General features: G+C 47.3%; 1 protein-coding gene across 1 annotated transcript in view; it reads right to left on the reverse strand.

Moving 5' to 3' along the window:
* Positions 1 to 24201, reverse strand: part of RNF207 (ring finger protein 207) — a 152829-nt gene that overhangs the window by 97522 nt on the left and 31106 nt on the right. Inside the window, exon 2 of the mRNA XM_073561684.1 lies at positions 7266 to 7398. Coding sequence (XP_073417785.1) covers positions 7266 to 7398 — 133 coding nt within the window. The remainder of the gene's footprint in view (positions 1 to 7265; positions 7399 to 24201) is intronic.

Raw genomic sequence — 24201 nt, forward strand, 5'->3', positions numbered from 1 at the left:
CTGTTATATTCACAGAGTCGCTTTAAGGCATAAACATAAATGCCGAGCCTGTTGACCTCACAGGTCTCAGCGGTGTGCACGCACGGTATATGGTGACAGGACTTGGGCCCAAGACACAGGGTCGGTGTCCGTCTAGACCTACCGTGCGTGCGGCGTTGCTACCGCGGATGCCCACAAGTGCTGCTGACCACAGCACAGCAACTGACTCAGCCGCTATACGACAATGCCCAGGAGGGGCGCACTGTCGGACGCTAGCTCTGTGGAGATGAGCACTGTGGCTTGTAGCATGCCACTGACTGGCGCTGACTCTAAGGCTAAGTCCCTATCCACACACGTAATATCAGAGGGAGGGGATCTTAATGAGTTATTCGTAGGTTCATGCATCCATCATCATTCACACAGAAGCAATTAGAGACTACACTAGCCCATGGCCGAGCGGCCATGCGGACCTTTTATAGCCGTGCGGGACCTTCCATATCTCTGAGATGGACCAATCAGATCAGGAATAGGACCTGAGCACGTGCCATTGGAGTGGTTTGCTGCAGGGCAGCCTGTGCTGCTATTGCTGACCCAGAGGTGGCAGCAACAACCAGTCCCACAGAGCTGGTCTGAGCAGAGCGCCTGCGACGCTGAGATTGCTGTGCAGGCTCCTGAGCTGTCGGAGAAGAATGGGAGACCGCAGGATGCAAGGCTCTGGATTCCCGCTGTGCAGCTGCAGGAACCCACGCCTAACATTACCCCCCCTCCTAGGGCCCCCTCGGCACGCTCAAAAGCCGCGATCAGGAGCGGGGCGTGGATGTTCTCCACTGGCTCCCAGGTCCGAGCCTCCGGACCATGACCCTTCCAGTCCACCAAATAAAAATTTTTGCCACGCACAATCCTGCGTCCCACAATGGCGTTGACCTCAAACTCATCCGAGGACTGGTCTGATGTCCCGGCAGATGACTCGTAAAACCGAGCCATGTGAACACGCTTGAGAAGGGACATGTGGAAGACGTCAGAGATGGCTAAGTGTGGTGGAAGAGCCAGACGGTAGACCACTGAGCTGATGCGCTCAAGGACCTTGAAGGGACCAATGAATCATGGAGCGAACTTGAAGGACTCGGCCCGCAGCTTGATATTACGCGCAGAGAGCCACACCAAGTCGCCAGGGGCAAAAGTTGGAGTGGGACGCCGATGTGTGTCGGCTGACACTCTCATTCTCTCTTTAGAGGCTCGAATAGCATCCTGGGTGTGATCCCAAATGTCGCGAGCCTCCACTGCCCAGTCTGCCACCCTGGAATCAGTGGAAGACACTGGCATCGGAACAGGGACGCGCGGATGCTGGCCGTAATTGAGAAGGAACGGCGTCTGACCAGTGGAATCAGCCACTGCGTTATTCAGGGCAAATTCAGCCCATTGTAGTAAGGATGCCCAGTCATCCTGCCTGGCAGGGACAATATGTCGCAGGTATGTGACCAGAGTTTGATTGGCTCTCTCAACCAACCCGTTCGTCTCGGGATGATATGCGGAGGACAAATTGAGCTCGATACTGAGTAGACTGCAGAGCTCCCTCCAAAATTGAGACGCAAACTGGGGACCTCGGTCACTGACTATTTTGTCTGGCATACCGTACAAACGAAATACATGCTTTATGACCAGTGCGGGGAGACCACAAGCGGAAGGCAGCCGCGCGAGTGGCACCAGATGCACCATTTTAGAGAAATGATCGGTGACCGTGCTGCCACCAGATTTGGGCAGGCCGACCACAAAGTCCATGCCGACCATCTCCTAGGGTCTGTCTGCCACCGGCAAGGGATACAGTAACCCAGCCGGCCTCTGCCTAGAGGACCTGTTCCGAGCACAAGAGATGCATGCTTGAATGTACTCTTTAGTGTCCCGAGCCATGTGCGGCCACCAATAAGACCTTGTCAGTTCTGTGGTCTGCTTAATGCCAAAGTGACCACCCACCCTGAACACGTGTGCCCACGAGAGGACCTCCGGCCGCAGGCGAGGAGGGACAAAGGTCTTGCCCGGCGGAACTGCCTCAAGAGCGACAGGAGCCACGGTCCTCAGGCTCTCCGTGGGGACAATTAGCTGAGGCTCAGCCTCCTCTTCCTCCGCTGAGACCACTGAGCAAGAAAGAGCATCCGCATGGACGTTCTTCTCTCCAGACAGGTAATGCAAGGTGAAGCGGGAGAAGAAGGGCGACCACCTAGCTTGACGAGAGTTCAAGCGCTGGGCCGTTTGCAAATAGACAAGGTTTTTATGGTCAGTGTACACCTGAAAGGGAAACCGGGCTCCCTCCAGGAGATGTCTCCACTCAGAAAAGGCCAATTTCATGGCCAGCAACTCCCTGTCCCCGATGGAGTAGTTTCTCTCCGCCGGTGAGAAGGTCTTTGAGAAGAAGAAGCAGGGATGCTTCCGACCTTGAGCATCCTTCTGGAAAAGGACTGCTCCTGCACCAACGGACGAGGCATCTACCTCTAGGATAAAGGGTTTATCCACATCGGGACGGTTAAGGATGGGAGCACCAGCAAAATGGGTTTTCAGGGATGAAAAGGCCGTGGAGACCTGCTCTGACCAAACCTTTGGATAGGCTCCTTTCTTGGTGAGAGCGACCAAAGGAGCTACCAACGTGGAGAAGTGGGGAATGAACTGGCGGTAATAGTTAACGAACCACAAAAAGCGCTGCACCGCTTTTAGAGAATGGGGCTCCTGCTAGTCCATTACCGCTTGAAATTTGGCAGGATCCATAGCCAACCCCTGGGCCGAGATGATATAGCCCAGGAACGGCAAGGACTCCTGCTCAAACTGGCACTTCTCCAGCTTGGCGAAGAGAGAATTCGCCACAAACGGTCGAAGACTTTGCAGACATCTCTCCGGTGAGAGGTCAAATCTGGAGAAAAGATGAGAATGTCATCCAGATAGACCACCACCGAGGTGGAAAGCATATCGCGAAAGACGTCATTTACGAAGTCCTGGAAGACAGCAGGTGCATTACAGAGGCCGAAGGGCATGACCAGGTACTCATAGTGGCCATCCCTGGTATTAAAGGCTGTCTTCCACTAGTCTCCTTCGCGTATGCGGATCAGGTTGTACGGCCCCCGTAGATCTAATTTCGTAAAGATTCGGGCCCCTCGCAACCTGTCAAACAACTCAGAGATCAAAGGAAGAGGGTATTTGTTTTTTACGGTAATGGCGTTGAGACCTCTGTAGTCAATGCAGGGGAGCAACTCCCCAATCTTCTTCTGCACGAAGAAGAACCCTGCACCAGCCGGCGACACCGATTTTGTGATAAATCCTCTTGCCAGGTTCTCCCGGATATATTGTGACATGGCCTCTGCCTCCGGGAGAGATAGAGGGTACACGAGTCCTCTAGGAGGCTCCGCACCTGGCAATAGGTCTATCGGGCTATCGTAAGGACGGTACGGCGGAAGCGTCTCTGCTGATTTTTTGGAGAAGACGTCCGCGTACTGTCGGTAGTGTCCAGGGAGCGCGGAAAGATCCGCGGGCACCTCCGTGGATGCTACTTGAACACTGCCCCTCATGCACCTTCCCTCACAGTCCTTGCTCCAACCCAGTATACTCCTTGAAGACCAATCTATATGAGGGGAATGGTAATGGAGCCACGGAAGTCCGAGAAGCACCTGGTCGATGCCATCTGGCAAAATGAACAGGGACAATGTCTCGTGGTGAGAGGGTGAGATTGAGAAACCAAGAGGTGCTGTCTGCTGTGTAACTTGGGATGGTAAAGGCGCACCGTCAACCACCCTGATAGTCAAGGGACGAGGCAGTAGTACCAGCGGAATAGCGTACTTTTGGGCAAAGGATGAGGACATGAAGTTTCCTTCTGCCCCGGAGTCCACCGTGACCTCTACCTCCCACGTGGAAGCACCGCTATCTAATGTCCCTCGGAATACTGGTTTTGGGGAAAAGGTTTTCATATTAGTTAAACCACCACCTATGACCACTGGACGTGATCGTTTTTTCGACTGCAGAGGACACGTGCTAGCTGAGTGACCAAACTGCCGGCACTGGTAACAGCGTGCGAAGCTTCGCGTCAGACGTGGCTTGGGGCTGGCGCGAGGCACCTCCATAGGTTCAGAAGGTGTAAGCTCCTGAGCAGGAAATCTTAGTGGCTCGGAGAAGGTGAGAGCCAAATTAACCCTTCGTCTGGATTGCGCACGTTCCAGCCCGCGCTCCGTAAACCGGAGATCAATGCGGGTGGAGATGGCAATCAACTCCTCCAAACTTGTGGGGACCTCTCTGGTTGCTAGGGCATCTTTGACATGCTCCGCTAACCCTCTCCAAAACACCAGGATGAGTGCTTTATCAGGCCACTCCAGTTCGGAAGCCAATGTCCGGAATCGGACGGCATAATGGCTGACCGAGAGAGACCCCTGTGTTAGGGCCAATAATTGAAGAGAGGTGTCGTGCGTGATCCGTGGTCCCAAAAAGACCGGCTTCAGAGCCGTGAGGAACTGAGCAGCGCCCTGAACCACGGGGTCATCACGCTCCCACAATGGCGCAGCCCACTCTAACGCCCTGCCTGATAGGAGAGAAACAATAAACCCCACCTTTGCCCGCTCTGTGGGATATCGCGTGGCCAGTAACTCCAGCTGGATAGAGCACTAGCTCACGAAACCCCTGCAGGCGGTGCTGTCACCGGAAAACTTATCGGGAAACGGGAGGCGGGTTATTGTCGGCATAGGCGTGGGTGTGGACACGCGTGAGACAGCCTCTGCGACTGCCTGAGCAGCGACCACTGTAGCATTCGCAGCTGAGGTGGAGCTCTCAATAGCCACCAACCTGCTCTCCAGCTGCCGAATGTACCGCTGTAGCTGCTGCAGGTCCGCCATTACTATCAAGACCCTGTCGCTAGTGTAATGTTAGGGACGGCGGAACGCACTAAATATAAAATAATAGAAAGTGCGTTCGCTGCCCAGGGTCCACGGTGCAGAGGTGTTAAACTGCTGCTATACAGTGGCAGACGCACAATATGGCGGTATATCGCACACGGGTTAAACGTCACCCGGTGTGCACTGGGCGTACTCTGTTATATTCACAGAGTCACCTTAAGGCATAAACATAAATGCCGAGCCTGTTGACCTCACAGGTCTCAGCGGTGTGCACGAATGATCACAGGACTCGGGCCCAAGACACAGGGTCGGTGTCCATCTAGACCTACCGTGCGTGCGGCGTCGCTACCGCGGACGCCCACAAGTGCTGCTGACCGCAGCGCGGCAACTGACTCAGCCGCTATACGACAATGCCCAGGACGGGCGTACTAGCCTCAGAGTCCTATTATAGTGCTAACCAAATGGCTAGCCTAAGAGTGCTGCCCATAATGCAAGCCTTAGTGATGCCCATGACACAAGCCTCAGAGTGGTGCCCATAAGGCTATCTTCAGAATGTTACCTATAGTGCAAACCTTATAAAAATCCTCATAGCTCCTATAATTGTAGTTCCCATAGTGCTGCCATTGTGATTCAACCAAAATAGTAGAAGAGGAAATGGATTGGTACTGCTCCTGTTAGGGACGGCGGAACGCACTAAATATAAAATAATAGAAAGTGCGTTCGCCGCCCGGGGTCCACTGTGCAGAGGTGTTAAACTGCTGCTATATAATGGCATACGCACAATATGGCGGTATATCGCACAAGGGTTGAACGTCACCCGGTGTGCACTGGGTGTACTCTGTTATATTCACAGAGTCGCCTTAAGGCATAAACATAAATGCCGAGCCTGTTGACCTCACAGGTCTCAGCGGTGTGCACGCACGGTATATGGTGACAGGACTTGGGCCCAAGACACAGGGTCGGTGTCCGTCTAGACCTACCGTGCGTGCGGCGTTGCTACCGCAGACGCCCACAAGTGCTGCTGACCACAGCGCAGCAACTGACTCAGCCTCTATACGACAATGCCCAGGAGGGGCGCACTGTCGGACGCTAGCTCTGTGGAGATGAGCACTGTGGCTTGTAGCATGCCACTGACTGGCGCTAACTCTAAGGCTAAGTCCCTATCCACACACGTAATATCAGAGGGAGGGGATCTTAATGAGTCATTCACAGGTTCATGCATCCATCATCATTCACACAGTAGCAATTAGAGACTACACTAGCGCATGGCCGAGCGGCTATGCGGACCTTTTATAGCCGTGCGGGACCTTCCATATCTCTGGGATGGACCAATCAGATCAGAAGGACCTGAGCACGAGACTCCCGATCTCCAATGGGAAATTGTCTTGTGAGCATGCCCAGTAGCGTGACGAGAGGACTTAGCCACTGGAGTGACTTGCTGCAGGGCAGCCTGCGCTGCTATTGTGGACCTAGAGGTGGCAGCAACAACTAGTCCTACAGAACTGGTCTGAGCAGAGCGCCTGTGACGCTGAGATTGCTGTGCAGGTTCCTGAGAGGTTGGAAAAGAATGGGAGACCGCAGGATGCAAGGCTCTGGTTTCCTGATGTGCAGCTGCAGGAACCTGGCTCCTACTCTCCATAATACTATGAGGCCCACATTAGCACTTCACAAGTAACTTCGATCTTTTCATCGATTATAGTATTGCACCCCAACGGAGAAAAGAATGACAGGCCATTCCTCCCCTCACTGATTGATTAGTATTGTGCCTTATTCCACGAGCAATACATAATATGGATACAAAACCCTGTGGCTGTAATAAAACACAATACTACTAATTGATCAGGGAGGAAGTGATTATTCTCATTGAAACATATTAAGGTATAACAAGCTTGTCTGTTCTATAAGGTTCCCTCTCAACTGCCAGCAGACTGAAACCCTAAGAGTGACCATAAATTGACCTTCCTCCCCTCGCTCAACATATTTCACACAAACAATGAAAGAAAATTCTGCACTGACACTTATTTTCAACACCTTCTTTGTATGACAGGGCTGCAAGCTCTAGGATTAGTGGGCATCCCCTGTGACACTGCTCTCACACCTCTCATTGTTGTAGCCAGTATCTCCTCCCTATTTGTCTCTCACAATCTGCAATCTCTGATTTTTTTTAAAGAAAATATAGCTCTGAAGTTTTCAGAAAGACATAACATGAAGTTTGTGAAAAATACTGACCTGAATGAATGAGCTAAGTAGTGCTTAAGGGGTTGGCAAGAAGCAAAGCATGTAACATATAGATACATAGGTCTGTCTAGGAGCTGTATACTCAAAACAGCAGGACAATTAATGCACTGGCCATGTGATTACAGACATCTCCTTTACCCCAGGCTGTCTCTAGCTATTACTGATGCTTCTTATAATTTTTAATACCTGCGTTTTGCTCTCCAGGTCACAGTTGGCACATTGCACAATCTCTCCAGAGTCCGCAGAGCTGTCCACCAGGAACTTTAATAATCTGTCCATTGGGGGTAGAGCATTGCTTCCTTTCACTATAGATTGGTGCCTGCAGAATGCAAACATAAAGGTTCTCTGTGTTAGAATATGTAGAATCTAAGGGGTGAAGTTTCTCCTTGGGGAGAGCGCCAAGTCGGTGTATCAAGACTTGGGATTTTAAGTATACAGTGTAACGATAATGTAAAGTATCATGTTTGGTTTTTCCTATTATCCCATTTTTTGGAACATTCCAGACTCTTCTATTCACATACTGAACTCTGCTATGCCAGTTGTGAGGGCTTGACCCTCCTTCCTTTCCCCCATGCCTGCAAATTTCTACTCACTCACAGCCTGACACTGTACACCCCCCTTGCTTCCTTCCCCCTCAGCCTGCACACACACTCACTGCAACCTGAGATACCAGTGAAGGATTTCCCTCCTCACAGCAGGGAGCCCCTTTGTCTTCCACCATATGAGGACTTCCCATAGACAATAATGAGAATCTAATCATTTAGTCATAAAACGATGTGAGGTTGTGCTAGAGGAGTGAAAACTACATATTTTGAGCGTTTGACAGGACTATTTAGCCTGTGTTTTTCCCTGTTCTAGCTTCAACGGAATCCGAGAAGTGGATTCCTGCGCAGCCAGGGCAGCCCGATGCGTCGTGCTTGGTTTTGAATGAACGCCAGCGACAAGCTGAATAAGATGATACTATGTGCGTTTCTATACGCGATACCCTCTGCGAGATATGACTATTATAAGTTTTCAGAACCAGATCTGTAACTCTGAGCTACGGGAGGGAGCTGGAAAAATCAGCCCCTTTAGTGATGTCACAAGCCCAGGGGTATAAGTCACTTTCACACAGGACAGCCCTCATTCTAGCCTAGGAAACTGCTGCAACCAGACCTCAATGCATTGTGATGTCTGGCTCCTCCTACCAGCATGGTTCTGTCTAAGATGATCTAAGCAATACGTGAGTTTTATTTCTTCTCTTAATCCCCTTTTATTTGTAGACGCATTGGACATATTTGTCTCATATTGTAAAAGCCTTTTATATCTTCTGTAAACACTGCCTGTCTTTTGGGAGTAAAATATAAAATTATTAGTTTCGGCTCTATGCTCTATGATTAATTCACGTGCCTAAAAGTTAATTACGCTACTAATTTGGGTTGGCTTTTGACCCCTTTATTAATTATTAATTGAGTAATATTGATATAGAAATCGGAGCTGGTGGTGGCAAAGTGTGTTCTGGGCTGGTGGGTACCGCTGGCAGTGACGGGAGGGGTTTTATGAGCTGATTTGTCTGGCTGCAGCTAGGACTAGTTAAAATTCCCTCGCTGCAGCTTGCCTAATAGCCAGCGCACAACAAGTGGCCCGTCCGACGAATAATTATCCTAGGTGCAGTTCCCTGACTGACTTGAGGGTAAAGGGGGTGCCGGAGAGCTGCAAGTTCCAAAGTGGAACTGGAAAGTGGGATATACATAAATCGCTGCAGTTCGTGACATATTGTGGCAGCAGTGGGAGACCTACAATAAGCCCCTGCGATAAATTGTTAGGGCAAGACTAGCTTGCTGTTTTGATCACATTGCCGGCAGCGGTGGGATAACTAAGATAAGCCCCCCTGCACATGTGATAGCCGTGTGCAGCCAAAGGTCAACATACCCCTATCCCTGACATTTGATGGCAGAGCGGTGGGATCATAGAGCATTAGTGATCTGGTTTGAGCAATCATTTCTCTCACTAAAGACTTGCACCGTTATTCCGAGGACCCTGCAGCAAAGTTTTGGAGAACGGACTCAAAGTTTATTAGTCCGGAGACAATTGTGTGTACTTCCGATTACCCCCTCCCTTCTCTTTGTTTTACTATTCTATCTTTTATTTGGCAACCATGGCTACGAGGGAAGAATCTTATTATAAGCAGCTTAAGAAGAACGCCCTTAGGGCCCTGTGCACGGCAAACCAGATTGACGACGCCGACAAAACCAAAGACCAGTTGGTCGCAGCTCTGGTGCAATGGGAGCAGAGCCAGAGGGCAGAAGGCTTATCTTTTCTGTCAGGTGCAATCCCCATTAGGTTGTGCTCCGCTATTGCCAATGCCATCCAGTGTACGTCTTGCCGCATGTATGAAATCCTTGACCAGCTGGTCGAGGATGCATACTGCTGTGCGAGATGTTAGCACGCTGTGCATTTGGAAGCCCAGATACTGGATCTGAATGTGCAGCTGGCAACACTGAGATCCATAGACAATATGGAAAGGAGTCTTCTGCTCACTGAGCAGACACTCAATGGGATAGATGAGGGGGGGGATGCTAGGTTGGAGCTGCAGGACAGTGAAGCAGCTAGCTGGGTGACAGTTAGAAGGCGGGGTAGAGGGAAGAGCAGCAGGGAGGCTAGTCCTGATCTGACACACCTCAATAGGTTTGCTAAGTTAGCAGAGGAGGGGAGTGTCAGTGAAGGAGTAGCACTGCTGCAGCAGGGCATGTCCTCTGAAAGCCGGAGGAGTGTCTGCTCCAGTAAGGGGGGAAATAGGAGAGCAGGGCAGGCCAGACAGGTGCTGGTAGTGGGGGACTCACTTATTAGGGGAACAGATAGGGCAATCTGTCACAAAGACAGGGATCGTCGAACGGTGTGCTGCCTACCTGGCGCTCGAGTCCGACACATCGCTGATCGGGTTGACAGATTACTGGGAGGGGCTGGTGAGGATCCAGCGGTCATGGTTGACTTTGGCACAAATGACAAAGCTAGGGGTAGGTGGAAGGTCCTTAAAGATGATTTCAGGGAATTAGGCCTGTACCACGTGCCACGCCAGAGAGGCAACGGGAGATTAGGGAGGTTAATAAGTGGCTCAGGAATTGGTGTAGGAAGGAGGGGTTTGGGTTCCTGGAGAACTGGATCGACTTCTCAGTTGGCTACAGGTTCTACGCTAGGGACGGGCTGCACCTCAGTGGGGAGGGTGCAGCTGTGCTGGGGGAGAAAATGGCTAGAAGGTTGGAGGAGTGTTTAGACTAGGGACTGGGGGGAGGGTATTCCTTTTATAGGAGGGGAAGACAGTGCAGATAGAGACCTGGGCACAAATAATGAAATGGGGGGTGGGGTTAGAACAGTTAATAATTTAAGAAAGAATAGAGGTACAGAGAGATACATAAAGTGCATGTATACTAATGCCAGAAGCCTCGCCAACAAAATGGAGGAATTGGAGTTAATTTTGTTGGAATATAATTATGACTTGGTGAGGATATTTGAGACATGGCTGGACGAGAGCCATGACTGGGCGGTTAATTTACAGGGCTATAGTCAGTTCAGAAATGACCGTACAAATAAACGAGGGGGAGGTGTGTGTTTATATGTAAAATCATCCTTAAAACTCATCCTGCGTGATAATATATATGAATCTAATGAAAATGTAGAGTCCCTGTGGGTGGAGATAAGGGGAGGGGGAAAAATAATAAATTACTGATAGGGGTTTGTTATAAGTCTCCAAAAATAATGGAAGCAACGCAGAATATCCTCATAAAGCAAATAGATGAAGCTGCGACTCAAGGAGAAGTCATTGTTATGGGGGACTTCCACTACCCTGAAATACACTGTGGAACCGAAACTTGTAGTTCCAGCAAAGGTAATAGGTTTCTGACAACTATGAGAGACAATTACCTGTCACAACTGGTTCAGGACCCAACAAGAGGGGGGGCACTGCTAGACCTAATATTAACCAACAGGCCAGACCGCATATCAAATGTAAGGGTTGAGGGTCACTTGGGTAATAGTGATCACAAATTAATAAGTTTTCATGTATCCTTTAACAAGATGTGTAGTAGAGGGGTTACAAGGACACTAAACTTCAGGAAGGCAAACTTCCAAAGGATGAGAGATGATCTTGGTGCAATTAACTGGGACGATATCCTGAGACATAAAAATACACAAAGAAAATGGGAGATGTTTATTAGCATCCTGAATAGGACCTGTGCACAATATATACCGTATGGGAATAAACATGCTAGAAATAGGAGGAAACTACTATGGTTAAATAGAGCTGTAAGGGGAGCAATAGGTGACAAAAAGAAAGAATGTAAAGAATTAAAGGAAGTAGGGAGTGATGAGGCATTAAATAAATACAGAAAATTAAATAAATTCTGTAAAAAGCAAATCAAGGCAGCAAAGATTGAGACAGTGAGACTCATTGCCAGAGAAAGTAAAAATAATCCCAAAATATTCTTTAACTACATAAATAGTAAGAAGCTAAAAAATGATAGTGTTGGCCCCCTTAAAAATATTATAACATATTCTTAAATGGTATGGTGCCATAAAAGAAGGAAGTGAGAAGAAGATTTAAATTTAAAACATATATATTTTTATTTATAAATAAGTAAAATACGTGATGTAAAAGACAAAACACAAAGGGGGAACCTCCAAATGCAGGGGGAGACTATGCCCAACACTAGTTTATCAACTTGATGACATATCAGCACAATGTTGTAGGTATGTCTAAATTAAATATAAATTGATAGAAAGAAATATAAATAAACAAGCAAAATAGCTAAAGTGCACAGCGCAAGCATATAGCAGCAAGTACAGAGAATAAATGAAGTACAAAAAATATATCTAGGTTCCCTTAAAGAAATAAACAAGGCGGTTATATTATGTCACCAGTAGTGCGAGACAATGTTTGCTATTCAATACTGGGGAATGAGCTCAGCACTAAACAATTGATATACCACCATGATAATGTGGGAAAAGGGAAAAGGCACAGTATGTTAAAAGATTACCTGGCTGCTGCTGATGATAGTTTCGCACAACTTTGCACAGAGGATGGTGCGCAGGGGCAGCTCCCCCATGCCCGACGAGCGCCGTTTCGCAGATGCTTCTTCATAAAAAGAGGGCGTGTCTTTTCCCTTTTTCCACATTATCATGGTGGTATATCAATTGTTTAGTGCTGAGCTCAGTCCCCAGTATTGAATAGAAAACATTGTCTTGAACTACTGGTAACATAATATAACCGCTTTGTTTGTTTCTGTAAGGGCACCAAGATATATTTTTTGTACTTCATTTATTCTCTGTACTTGTTGCTATATACTTGCACTGTGCACTTTAGCTATTTAGCTTGTTTATTTACATTCCTTTTTATCAATTTAGTATCAGGATCCTGACAGCGCCGGCGTACAGCCTCCGCTGAGCAGGGACTCACCCGCACTGTAGGGACCCCTGGGGACCAGGATAGCTAGAAAGTATAGGTGCACAGGACCTTAGTGATGCAGTTTAGCAAGCCGGCATGGGACCTACGGTCATGTGACTGCAAGGGGGCGGGGCTTAGCATCCTGCTTTCACAGAAGACAGCAAACTCAGAGTCAGGCAAAACGGAGGTCGTTCACAGTACGGACAGCGAGGTACAGAAGGGGTAAACAGACGGGAGGTCAGACAAAGCCAAAGGTCATACACAAGAGGGCGACGCGGTACCAAGGGAACGAGCAGAGAGAAGTCGGGTCACAAGCAAAGAGTCGTACACGAGAGGTAGCGCAGTACAAGAGGGACAGGCAGAACTCGTAACAGGGACAGAACTGAATCAAAACCGAACAAGCAAGCAAGATATCAGGCACAAGGCACACGTACGCACAAGGTCAACTAACTCAGCCGAGGGCAGGAGTATAACTGACGCCGGACCTAGATCCAGTGAGCATTAAATAGCCGCCCTCTGCCAGGGAGAGGCGGAATAATTAACCCCCAATCAGACCAGGATGGGCCAAAGCGAAACCCCATCCTGGATCATGACAGTACCCTCCTCTCAATGGGGGGCCACTGGACCCCCAGGTCTCTCAGGGTACTTGGCGTGAAAGGCCCGGACCAACCGATCTGCATGAACCGATCGAGCCGGAACCCACGAGCGTTCTTCAGGACCGTAGCCTTTCCAATGTACCAGATATTGAAGGGCACGACGGACCAACCTGGAGTCGACAATTCGTTCCACCTCGGACTCCGACTGCCCGTCTACCAAAACCGAAATTGGGGAAGCTAATGATCCCTCCCCAGCGGACCTCACAGGTTTCAAAAGGGCCTTATGAAAAACATTTGGTATCCGCAGAGATGGTGGGAGACGCAACCGAAAAGCCACCGGGTTAACTGCCTCGGTAATTTCATAAGGACCGATAAACTTGGGTCCAAGCTTCGCAGAGGGGACCTTGAGTCTTATATTCTTGGTGGACAACCATACCTTATCCTCAATCTGAAACACCGGTCCCGCGGATCGTTTTTTGTCCGCAAAAAATTTAAACTTGTCCTGGGCCTTCGTAATATTACTCTGGACCTCTCGCCATACCTCCCCCAAACGCTGGATCGTCTCATCCGCCCCAGGACACCCAGAATTCAAACAGGAAAATTCTCCAAAATAGGACTGAGTCCCCTTCCTTGGGAGAATAATGGTCTTTCACTTTGCATCACTCCCCTCGCCCGTAGCCGGCGATCCATTCGGACGGCCTGTGTCATAGCCTCCTCCAGGGAATCAGGCGGAGGGTGGAGAGCCAAGGCGTCTTTCAGATGTTCAGACAGGCCTCTACGGAACAAACCCCGAAGGGCGGCATCATTCCAACAGACCTCCGCTGCCCAGCGTCTGAATTCTGTACAAAACCACTCGGCAGAGTGCTTTCCCTGGCACACATTCATCACCATGTCCTCAGCCATACGCATGCGATCAGGCTCATCATAAATATGCCCCAGGGCCTTAAAAAATGCATCTACCGTCATACGCTCAGGGGCCGTGGTCGGAAGGGAGAAAGCCCAAGCTTGGGGGGCTCCCCTTAACAGAGACATAATGACCTCCACTCTCTGACTTTCATCCCCAGAAGAGTGTGGTATTAAGGAAAAAAAAAGCTTACAGCCCTCCTTGAAAACTCTGAACTCTTTTATTTCCAGAAAAGGTATGTGTAACTTCACTGGAGACTCAGGGGAAACTAATGTAATATCCCGAGCCCCCGATGGAAAAACTCCCTGCACAGTGTCAGCGATCAGCTGCTGAGACTGAGCCAGGACACGTTGTTCTCCAAGGAGTTTCTGAGACATCTGGGTCAGGTGTTTAACCTGCTCAGAAAGAGCGTGCATAGAATCCATCACACACACAGGAGAATGGAAGCAGAGAAAAAAAAAATGGTATCGGTCAGTTATAATATCAGGATCCTGACAGTGCCGGCGTACAGCCTCCGCTGAGCAGGGACTCACCCGCACTGTAGGGACCCCTGGGGACCAGGATAGCTAGAAAGTATATGTGCACAGGACCTTAGTGATGCAGTTTAGCAAGCCGGCACGGGACCTACGGTCATGTGACTGCAAGGGGGCGGGGCTTAGCGTCCTGCTTTCACAGAAGACGGCAAACTCAGAGTCAGGCAAAACGAAGTTCATACACAGTACAGACAGCGAGGTACAGAAGGGGTAAACAGACGGGAGGTCAGACAAAGCCAAAGGTCATACACAAGAGGGTAACGCGGTACCAAGGGGACGAGCAGAGAGAAGTCGGGTCACAAGCAGAGAGTCATACACGAGAGATAGCGCAGTACAAGAGGGACAGGCAGAACTCGTAACAGGGACAGAACTGAATCAAAACCGAACAAGCAAGCAAGATATCAGGCACAAGGCACACGTACGCACAAGGTCAACTAACTCAGCCGAGGGCAGGAGTTTAACTGACACGGACCTAGATCCAGTGAGCATTAAATAGCCGCCCTCTGCCAGGGAGAGGCGGAATAATTAACCCCCAATCAGACCAGGACGGGCCAAAGCGAAACCCCGTCCTGGATCATGACATTTAGGATTAATTTAGACATACCTACAACATTGTGCTGATATGTCAATAAGTTGATAAACCAGTGCTGGGCATAGTCTCCCCCTGCATTTGGACGTTCCCCCTTTGTGTTTTGTCTTTTACATCACGTATTTTACTTATTTATAAATAAAAATATAAATGTTTTAAATTTAAATCTTCTTCTCACTTCCTACTTTTATGGCACCATACCATTTAAGAATATGTTATTAATGTATCACTGATTCAGCCAATTTTGAACTAGGATTATGGGAATAACCCCTTAAAAATAGTCTGGGTGAAATGGTGGATGAGGATGAGGAAAAAGCCAATATGCGAAATGACTTTTTTCAACAGTATTTACACAAGAAAATCCCATGACGGATAACATGATCAGTGATCAAAACTGTCCATTAAATGTCACCTGTTTAACCCAGCAGGAAGTACGGCGGCATCTAAAAATCACTAAAATTGACAAATCCCCGGGTCCAGATGGGATACACCCCCGAGTACTGCAGGAATTAAGTACAGTCATAGATAGACCATTATTTTTAATCTTTAAAGATTCCATAACAACAGGGTCTGTACCACAGGATTGGCGTATAGCAAATGTGGTGCCAATATTCAAAAAGGGGACAAAAACTGAACTTGGAAATTATAGGCCAATAAGTTTAACCTCACCTGTGGGTAAAATCTTGGAGGGTTTTCTAAGAGATACTATACTGGAGTATCTGAAGAAGAATAACCTCATGACCCAATATCAACATGGGTTTACAAGGGACCGTTCCTGTCAGACTAATCTGATAAGCTTTTATGAAGAGGTAAGTTCCGGACTGGACCAAGGGAATGCAGTGGATGTGGTGTACATGGACTTTTCAAAAACTTTTGATTCGGTGCCACACAAAAGGTTGATACATAAAATGAGAACAATGGGGATAGGGGAAATATGTGTAAGTGGGATCTTAATCTGTCTCAGGGATAGGAAACAAAGGGTGGTTATTAATGGCGCATACTCGGACTGGTTCACGGTTAGCAGTGGGGTACCACAGGGGTCAGTATTGGGCCCGCTTCTTTTTAACATATTTATTAATGACCTTGTAGGGGACATAGAGAGTAGAATTTCAATATTTGCAGATGACGCTAAACTCTGCAGGGTAATCAATACAGAGGAGGACAATTTTATATTACAGGAGGATTTATGTAAACTAGAAGCTTGGGCTGATAAATGGCAAATGAGCTTTAATGGGGATAAATGTAAGGTCATGTACTTGGGTAGAACAAACAAGATGTATAATTATGTGCTTAATTGTAAAACACTGGGCCAAACTGTCACTGAAAAAGACCTGGGTGTATGGGTGGACGACAAACTCATTTTTAGTGGCCAGTGTCAGGCAGCTGCTGCAAAGGCAAAAAAAATAATGGGATGCATTAAAAGAGATGCTCATGAGGAGAACATAATTTTACCTCAATATAAGTCACTAGTGCGACCACACTTAGAATACTGTGTACAGTTCTGGTCTCCGGTGTATAAGAAAGACAGAAAGACATAGCTGAACTGGAGCAGGCGCAGAGAAGAGAGACCAAAGTTATTAGGGAACTGAGGGGTCTGCAAAATCAACATTTGTTATTTCACTTGGGGTTATTTAGTTTGGAAAATCGAAGGCTTAGGGGTGATCTTATTACAATGTATAAATATATGCAGGGACAGTACAAAGACCTTTTCTAATGATCTTTTTACTCTTAGACCTGTGACGGGGACAAGGGGGCATCCTCTACGTCTGGAGGAAAGAAGGTTTAAGCATAATCACAGGCGTGGATTCTTTACTGTAAGAGCAGTGAGACTATGGAACTCTCTGCCATATGACACTGTCAATCTGGCACTGAAGTACATTTTGGATCATACAGATGAACTGCACTCATATGTCCGGATTCTTTTCTTTGACTTTAGCTCAGCGTTCAATACCATTGATCCGAATTTACTTCATAAGAAAATGGTAGCTCTTGGAGTCCCTCTCAACTTATGCTTGTGGATTTATAACTTCCTGACAGCCAGGATACAGAGTGTAAAAGTTGGACCATTCACTTCGGACACCTTGGTCACAAACATCGGGGCACCTCAGGGGTGTGTTTTGTCCCCGTTACTGTTTTCTCTCTATACGAATGATTGCATCTCTTCAGCAGACTCAGTAAAAATCTTGAAATTTGCCGATGATATGACACTGATTGGTCTCATCAGGGGAAATGCTGAAGACTTGTATCTGTTGTGAGTTCATTTTCCCCTCCGTCACTGAGGCCTGGTGAACTCCCTATTCTAGTGAAGGAAGGTAGTGAGCCTGATTATCAGGCACCTGGGACTAATGAAGACGATTGGCTGAGTGGAGTCACTGACTGGATTTAAGGCAGCCTACGCCCTTTCTGCCCTGTGGGTGATTTCTCTGTGGACTTTTGGACACCAGTCTGATTCCTGCTCTCCTAAAGCTAAGTTTTCTGTTTTGCCTTTTTGCATCTAAGATTTGTTTTTGTTTTTCTTGCTTTTTGGATTCTGCCACTCCCTGCTGGAGTGTGCAGTGTTCCGTGAGCTCTGTCTTCTGAAAGTACCTGAGTGCTGATTTAGTTTTTGAGGCTTAGTTGCTTCAGGGCCATTTTTATATCAGCTTGTTGGCTTTTGTCTCAGATAGGGTTTTGGCAGATTGCAGACAGCAGCCTTCCTATCCGTTCCTATCTAGGTAGTTTTTGGGTCCCGTCTTTGCTCAGCCTGTCTTTCTGTCTGTGTAAGTGTTTTCATCTTGCTTCACCATCAGTATATGTGGGGGGCTGCCTATTGCTTTGGGGTCTGCTCTGGGGCAGTTAGATTTCCCCTTTCCTTCTTTAGGCCTATGTATCTCTCCGGCTGTGATCGAGGGGTCTAGGTCATCGTAGGAACCCCCCACGGCTACTGCTAGTTGTGTTGATAGGATCAGGGGTCTGCAATCTGATAGTTGCCAACTTCTCTGGTTTTCAGGACTTAGCTAGCATTTCTGTTTTTGCCTCCTACGGTGACTCAATCATAACAGAATCACCCGCCCAAACCGCAGATCCTGGGGTACTCAATAGCAGGAATGAATTGTGTTTAAAAAAAAAAAAAAAGAGTGTGTATATTCTTTCCTCTATATCTCTGAGGCCGTAGGGGGAATTTTTTTTTCTCTCAATGGAGATAAAGCAAGTGCCTGATCGTGTGGAGCAGCTCGCTGCTGAAGTGCGAGGAATTTCCGCCTACCTTGCTCATTCACATGCTGTTGAACCAAAGATCCCCACACCTGATGTATTTTTTGGGGATCGATCTAAATTTTTGAGTTTCAAAAATAATTGTAAATTATTTTTTGCTTTGAAGCCTAACTCGTCAGGGAGCTCCGCGCAGCAGGTTAAAATTGTCATCTCTTTGCTGCGCGGCGATCCCCAGGATTGGGCGTTTTCTTTGAAACCAGATGACCCTATTCTGACTAATGTGAACGCATTTTTTCAAGCCTTGGGGTTGCTGTACGACGAACCTAATGCTATTGATCAGGCTGAAAAGACCCTGTTAGCATTGAACCAGGGTCGAGAATCTGCAGAGTTGTACTGTCAAAAGTTCCGAAAGTGGGCGGTCCATACTACCTGGAATGATAGTGCCTTGGCTGCTCTCTTTCGGAAGGGTTTGTCAGAAGCCGTAAAAGATACTATGGTGGGATTTCCTGTTCCCTCTGGTCTGGACGATTCTATGTCTTTAGCCATTCAGGTTGATCGGCGTTTACGTGAACGCAGGATTACACGAGAGGTGTTGCCACCGGTTGAACAGACGTCTGAACCTATGCAATGTGATAGAGTTTTGTCTAAGGCGCAACGTCAGGAATTCAGAAGGCGTAATAAGCTGTGTTTTTTCTGTGGAGATGCCTCACATGTTATTTCTGTTTGTCCTAAACGTGAGAAATGCTTTGCACACACGTTTTCTGTTGGTGGGGTTCAGCCTAAGTTTCTTTTGGCCATTACTCTGATCTGTTCCCTGTCCACATTTTCCGCCAAGGCTTTTGTGGATTCGGGAGCAGCGCTAAACCTAATGGACTTGGATTTTGCTAAACGTTGTGGATTTCCGTTGACACCTCTGCAGACGCCTATCCCTTTGAGGGGGATTGATGCTACCCCTCTGGCTAAAAATAAACCTCAGTTTTGGACCCAGTTGGTCATGCGGGTCGCCCCAGACCACCAAGAAAATTGCAGATTTTTGGTGTTGCATGGTCTGCATGATGCCGTTGTTCTGGGGTTTCCCTGGTTGCAGATTCATAATCCAGTTTTGGATTGGAAGTCTGTGTCTGTGGTGAGTTGGGGTTGCCGGTGTACCTTTAGTGAGGCTCTGTTTTTTTCCACCTCTCCTCAGTCGCATGAGGTTCCTGACTTTTTGGCGGACTACTATGATGTATTTAGTGAGAATGAGTCTGCGTCCTTGCCTCCTCATAGGAGTTATGACTGTGCAATTGAACTAAACCCGGGGTGTAAATTTCCTAAGGGTCGGCTCTTCAATTTATCTGTACCCGAGCACGAGGCTATGAGGTCCTATATTAAGGAGGCGTTGGAGAAGGGTCATATTAGACCATCCTCTTCACCCTTAGGTGCCGTTTTTTTTTGTGGCCAAGAAGGATGGTTCTTTAAGGCCTTGTATTGATTATCGTGCCCTCAATAAAATTATTATTAAATTTCAGTATCCGTTACCCCTGATTTCGGATCTATTCTCTAGAGTCAGAGGTGCTTGCTGGTTTACCAAGCTTGACCTCAGGGGGGCGTATAATCTTATCCGCATTAAGCAGGGGGATGAATGGAAGACGGCGTTTAATACTCCGGAGGGACATTTTGAGTGCCTGGTGATGCCTTTTGGGCTCACTAATGCCCCTTCTGTCTTCCAGTGCTTCATGAACGATATTTTCCGAGACTTTGTCGATAAATTTTTGATTATCTATCTGGATGATATTTTGATCTTCTCCAAGGATTGGGATTCTCATGTGGAACAAATTCGGACTGTGTTCCGGATCTTGAGAGAGAATTCTCTGTATGTCAAAGGATCAAAATGCCTTTTTGGAGTACAGAGAATTTCTTTTTTGGGATTTATTTTGTCTCCGTCAACTATTGAAATGGACCCGGCCAAGGTACAGGCCATTTATGATTGGGTTCAGCCCACTTCTTTGAAGGCCCTCCAGAAGTTTTTGGGTTTTGCTTATTTTTATCGGAAATTTATAGCAAAATTTTCTAGTATTGCCAAACCATTGACTGACCTGACCAGGAAGGGTGCGGATGTGTTGAATTGGTCTCCGGAGGCGGTTGCTTCCTTTCAGGAGCTGAAGTAGATTTACCTCCGCCCCGGTTCTGCGGCAACCTGATGTCTCACTCCCGTTCCAGGTAGAGGTGGATGCTTCTGAGATTGGTGCAGGAGCGGTGTTGTCCCAAAAGGATCCGGTAACATCTAAAATGAATCCCTGTGCTTTCTTTTCCCGTAAGTTCTCTTCATCTGAACGTAACTATGATGTGGGGAATCGGAAACTGTTGGCCATGAAATGGGCATTTGAGGAGTGGAGACATTGGTTGGAGGGAGCCAAACATCAAGTTGTGGTCCTCACTGACCACAAAAATTTGATTTACCTAGAGTCGGCTAAACGCTTGAACCCTAGACAGGCTAGGTGGGCCTTGTTTTTTACACGTTTTGATTTTGTGGTCTCTTTCCTTCCTGGAACTAAGAATGTCAAGGCAGACGCCCTCTCTAGGAGTTTCTTTGCTGATTCTCCTGTGGTGACCAAGCCTGCCACCATCTTAGGCGAAGGGGTAGTTCTTTCTGCCATCTCGCCCGATTAGAGACTTGCTCTGCAAGAGTTCCAGGAGGACAAACCTGAGCGTTGCCCCAGTGGAAAGTTGTATGTTCCTGACCAGTGGAAGAAGAGAGTGATGTCTGAAGTTCATTGCTCTGCATTGGCTGGTCATCCAGGTATTTTTGGTACTAGAGATCTGGTGAGTCGCTCTTTTTGGTGGTCCACCTTGTCTCATGATGTCAGGAATTTTGTGCAGTCCTGTGGGACTTGCTCCCGGTCTAAATCTTGTTCTCGCTCTAGTGGGTTGTTGATGCCTTTGCCGGTCCCCAGGAGGCCATGGACCCATATTTCAATGGATTTCATCTCTGATATGCCGGTCTCTCAAAGAATGACTGTTATTTGGGTGATTTGTGATAGGTTCTCTAAGATGGTTCATCTTGTACCACTCCCTAAGTTGCCATCTTCCTCTGAGTTGGTGCCTCTGTTTTTGCAACAGGTGGTTCGCTTGCACGGGATTCCTGAGAACATTGTATCTGACAGAGGAGTTCAATTTGTGTCTAAATTTTGGAGGACGTTCTGTTCCAAGTTGGGAATTCAGTTGTCCTTCTCCTCTGCTTTTCACCCTCAGACCAATGGGCAGACAGAGAGAACAAACCAGACCTTGGAGTCGTATTTGAGATGTTTTATTTCCGCTGATCAGGATGATTGGGTTTCATTTTTGCCCTTGGCCGAATTTGCTTTAAATAATAGAGCTAGTTCTGCCACTTTGATGTCACCTTTTTTTTGTAACTTTGGTTTTCACCCTCGATTTCCTTCAGGGCAGGTGGAGCCTTCTGCCTGCCCAGGTGTTGACACTGTGGTGGAGAGAATGCACCAGATCTGGGACCAAGTGGTGGATAAGTTTTCTATCTCCCAGGAAAAGGCCCAGCGGTTTTCCAATCGACATAGGACCATTGGTCCCCAGTTTAAGATTGGTGATATGGTGTGGTTATCATCAAAAAATATTGCTATGAAGGTGGCTTCTCCTAAGTTTAAGCCTAGATTTATTGGACCTTACAAGATTTTGGAGATTATTAATCCGGTCTCTTTTCGTTTGGCTCTCCCTGTCACATTTAAGATCCATAATGTGTTCCATAAGTCCTTGTTGAAGAGGTTTGTTGAGCCAGTTGTGCCTGAGGTGGCACCTCCGGACCCTGTATTGGTTGAAGGTAACTTGGAATATGAGGTAGAGAAAATTCTGGATTCCCGTCTGGCTAGACGGAGACTCCAGTATTTGGTTAAGTGGAAGGGTTATGGTCAGGAGGATAATTCCTGGGTCTCTGCCTCTGATATTCATGCCAAAAGATTGGTGCGTGCCTTTCATCGGGCTCACCCTGATCGCCCTGGTAGCGTTGTTGAGGGTTCGGTGACCCCTCCTCAAGGGGGGGGTACTGTTGTGAGTTCATTTTCCCCTCCGTCACTAAGGCCTGGTGAACTCCCTATTCTAGTGAAGGAAGGTAGTGAGCCTGATTATCAGGCACCTGGGACTAATGAAGACGATTGGCTGAGTGGAGTCACTGACTGAATTTAAGGCAGCCTACGCCCTTTCTGCCCTGTGGGTGATTTCTCTGTGGACTTTTGGACACCAGTCTGATTCCTGCTCTCCTAAAGCTAAGTTTTCTGTTTTGCCTTTTTGCATCTAAGATTTGTTTTTGTTTTCCTTGCTTTTTGGATTCTGCCACTCCCTGCTGGAGTGTGCAGTGTTCCGTGAGCTCTGTCTTCTGAAAGTACCTGAGTGCTGATTTAGTTTTTGAAGCTTAGTTGCTTCAGGGCCATTTTTATATCAGCTTGTTGGCTTTTGTCTCAAATAGGGTTTTGGCAGATTGCAGACAGCAGCCTTCCTATCCGTTCCTATCTAGGTAGTTTTTGGGTCCCGTCTTTGCTCAGCCTGTGTAAGTGTTTTCATCTTGCTTCACCGTCAGTATATGTGGGGGGCTGCCTATTGCTTTGGGGTCTGCTCTGGGGCAGTTAGATTTCCCCTTTCCTTCTTTAGGCCTATGTATCTCTCCGGCTGTGATCGAGGGGTCTAGGTCATCGTAGGAACCCCCCACGGCTACTGCTAGTTGTGTTGATAGGATCAGGGGTCTGCAATCTGATAGTTGCCAACTTCTCTGGTTTTCAGGACTTAGCTAGCATTTCTGTTTTTGCCTCCTACGGTGACTCAATCATAACATGTATCGGAGTGAGGTGAAAAGAATATGTGACTGGTGTAAAGCCAATAATCTTGTACTCAACACTAAAAAAACTGCTGAGATGGTTGTGGATTTTAGGAAAGATCAACATGAGATACTTCCAATCTACATCCATGACGAAGTGGTTCTTAGGGTCACAGAGACCAAATTCCTTGGTGTTATCATCTCTCATGATCTTAAATGGGGGAAAAATGTGGATGCTGTTATAAGAAAAGCACAACAGAGGATGTTCTTCCTGCGTCAGCTGAAAAGATATGGTTTGTCCAAGAATCTGCTGATCTTATTCTTTAATGTTGTCATCAGATCTGTGATTTGTTCCTCTCTGATAGCCTGGTATGGGGGAGCCACTGCACATGACAAACTCCGCTTACAAAGGACTTTCAGAACAGCAGAGAGAATTATAGGTTCCCCCCTGCCTAAAATCCAGGATCTTTATGATAAGAGTATTCGATCCCACGCATTGAAAATTTCATCCGATCCCTCTCACCCGGGACACTCCTCATTCCAACTACTCCCTTCAGGACGTCGCTTCAGAGTCCCCAAATGCAGCACCAACCGCCATATGAACAGCTTCTATCCACTCTCTGTTCAACAATTAAATCGTCATGTGTAGACTATATACTGTATCTGTCTTGTTAGATGTTACTTGTTGTATCTGTTGTTATATATTATGTTGCCTCTTTGCCACAAAGAATTCCTTGTATATATGTAATATGTACTTGGCGATAATAAATTTGATTGATTGATTGATGTTGTAATGAGTGATTCCCTACTAAAATTTAAGAAGGGACTGGTGCCTTTCTTGAAAAGTATAATATTACAGGATATATACACTAGTTTCCTTACTATTGCGTTGATCCAGGGATCTAGTCTGATTGCTGTATGTAGAATCGGGAAGGAATTTTTTTCCCCAATGTGAAGCTTACTGTTTGCCACATGGGTTTTTTTTGCCTTCCTCAACATGTTCGGGCAAGTTAGGATAGGATATGGGTTGAACTAGATGTACTTATAGTCTTCCTTCAACCTTAATTACTATGTTACTATGTTACCTGTGC

This window comes from Dendrobates tinctorius, unplaced genomic scaffold (genome assembly GCF_039654945.1).
Source record: "Dendrobates tinctorius isolate UK_male_01 unplaced genomic scaffold, ASM3965494v1 ptg000326l, whole genome shotgun sequence".
Lineage (NCBI taxonomy): Eukaryota > Metazoa > Chordata > Amphibia > Anura > Dendrobatidae > Dendrobates > Dendrobates tinctorius.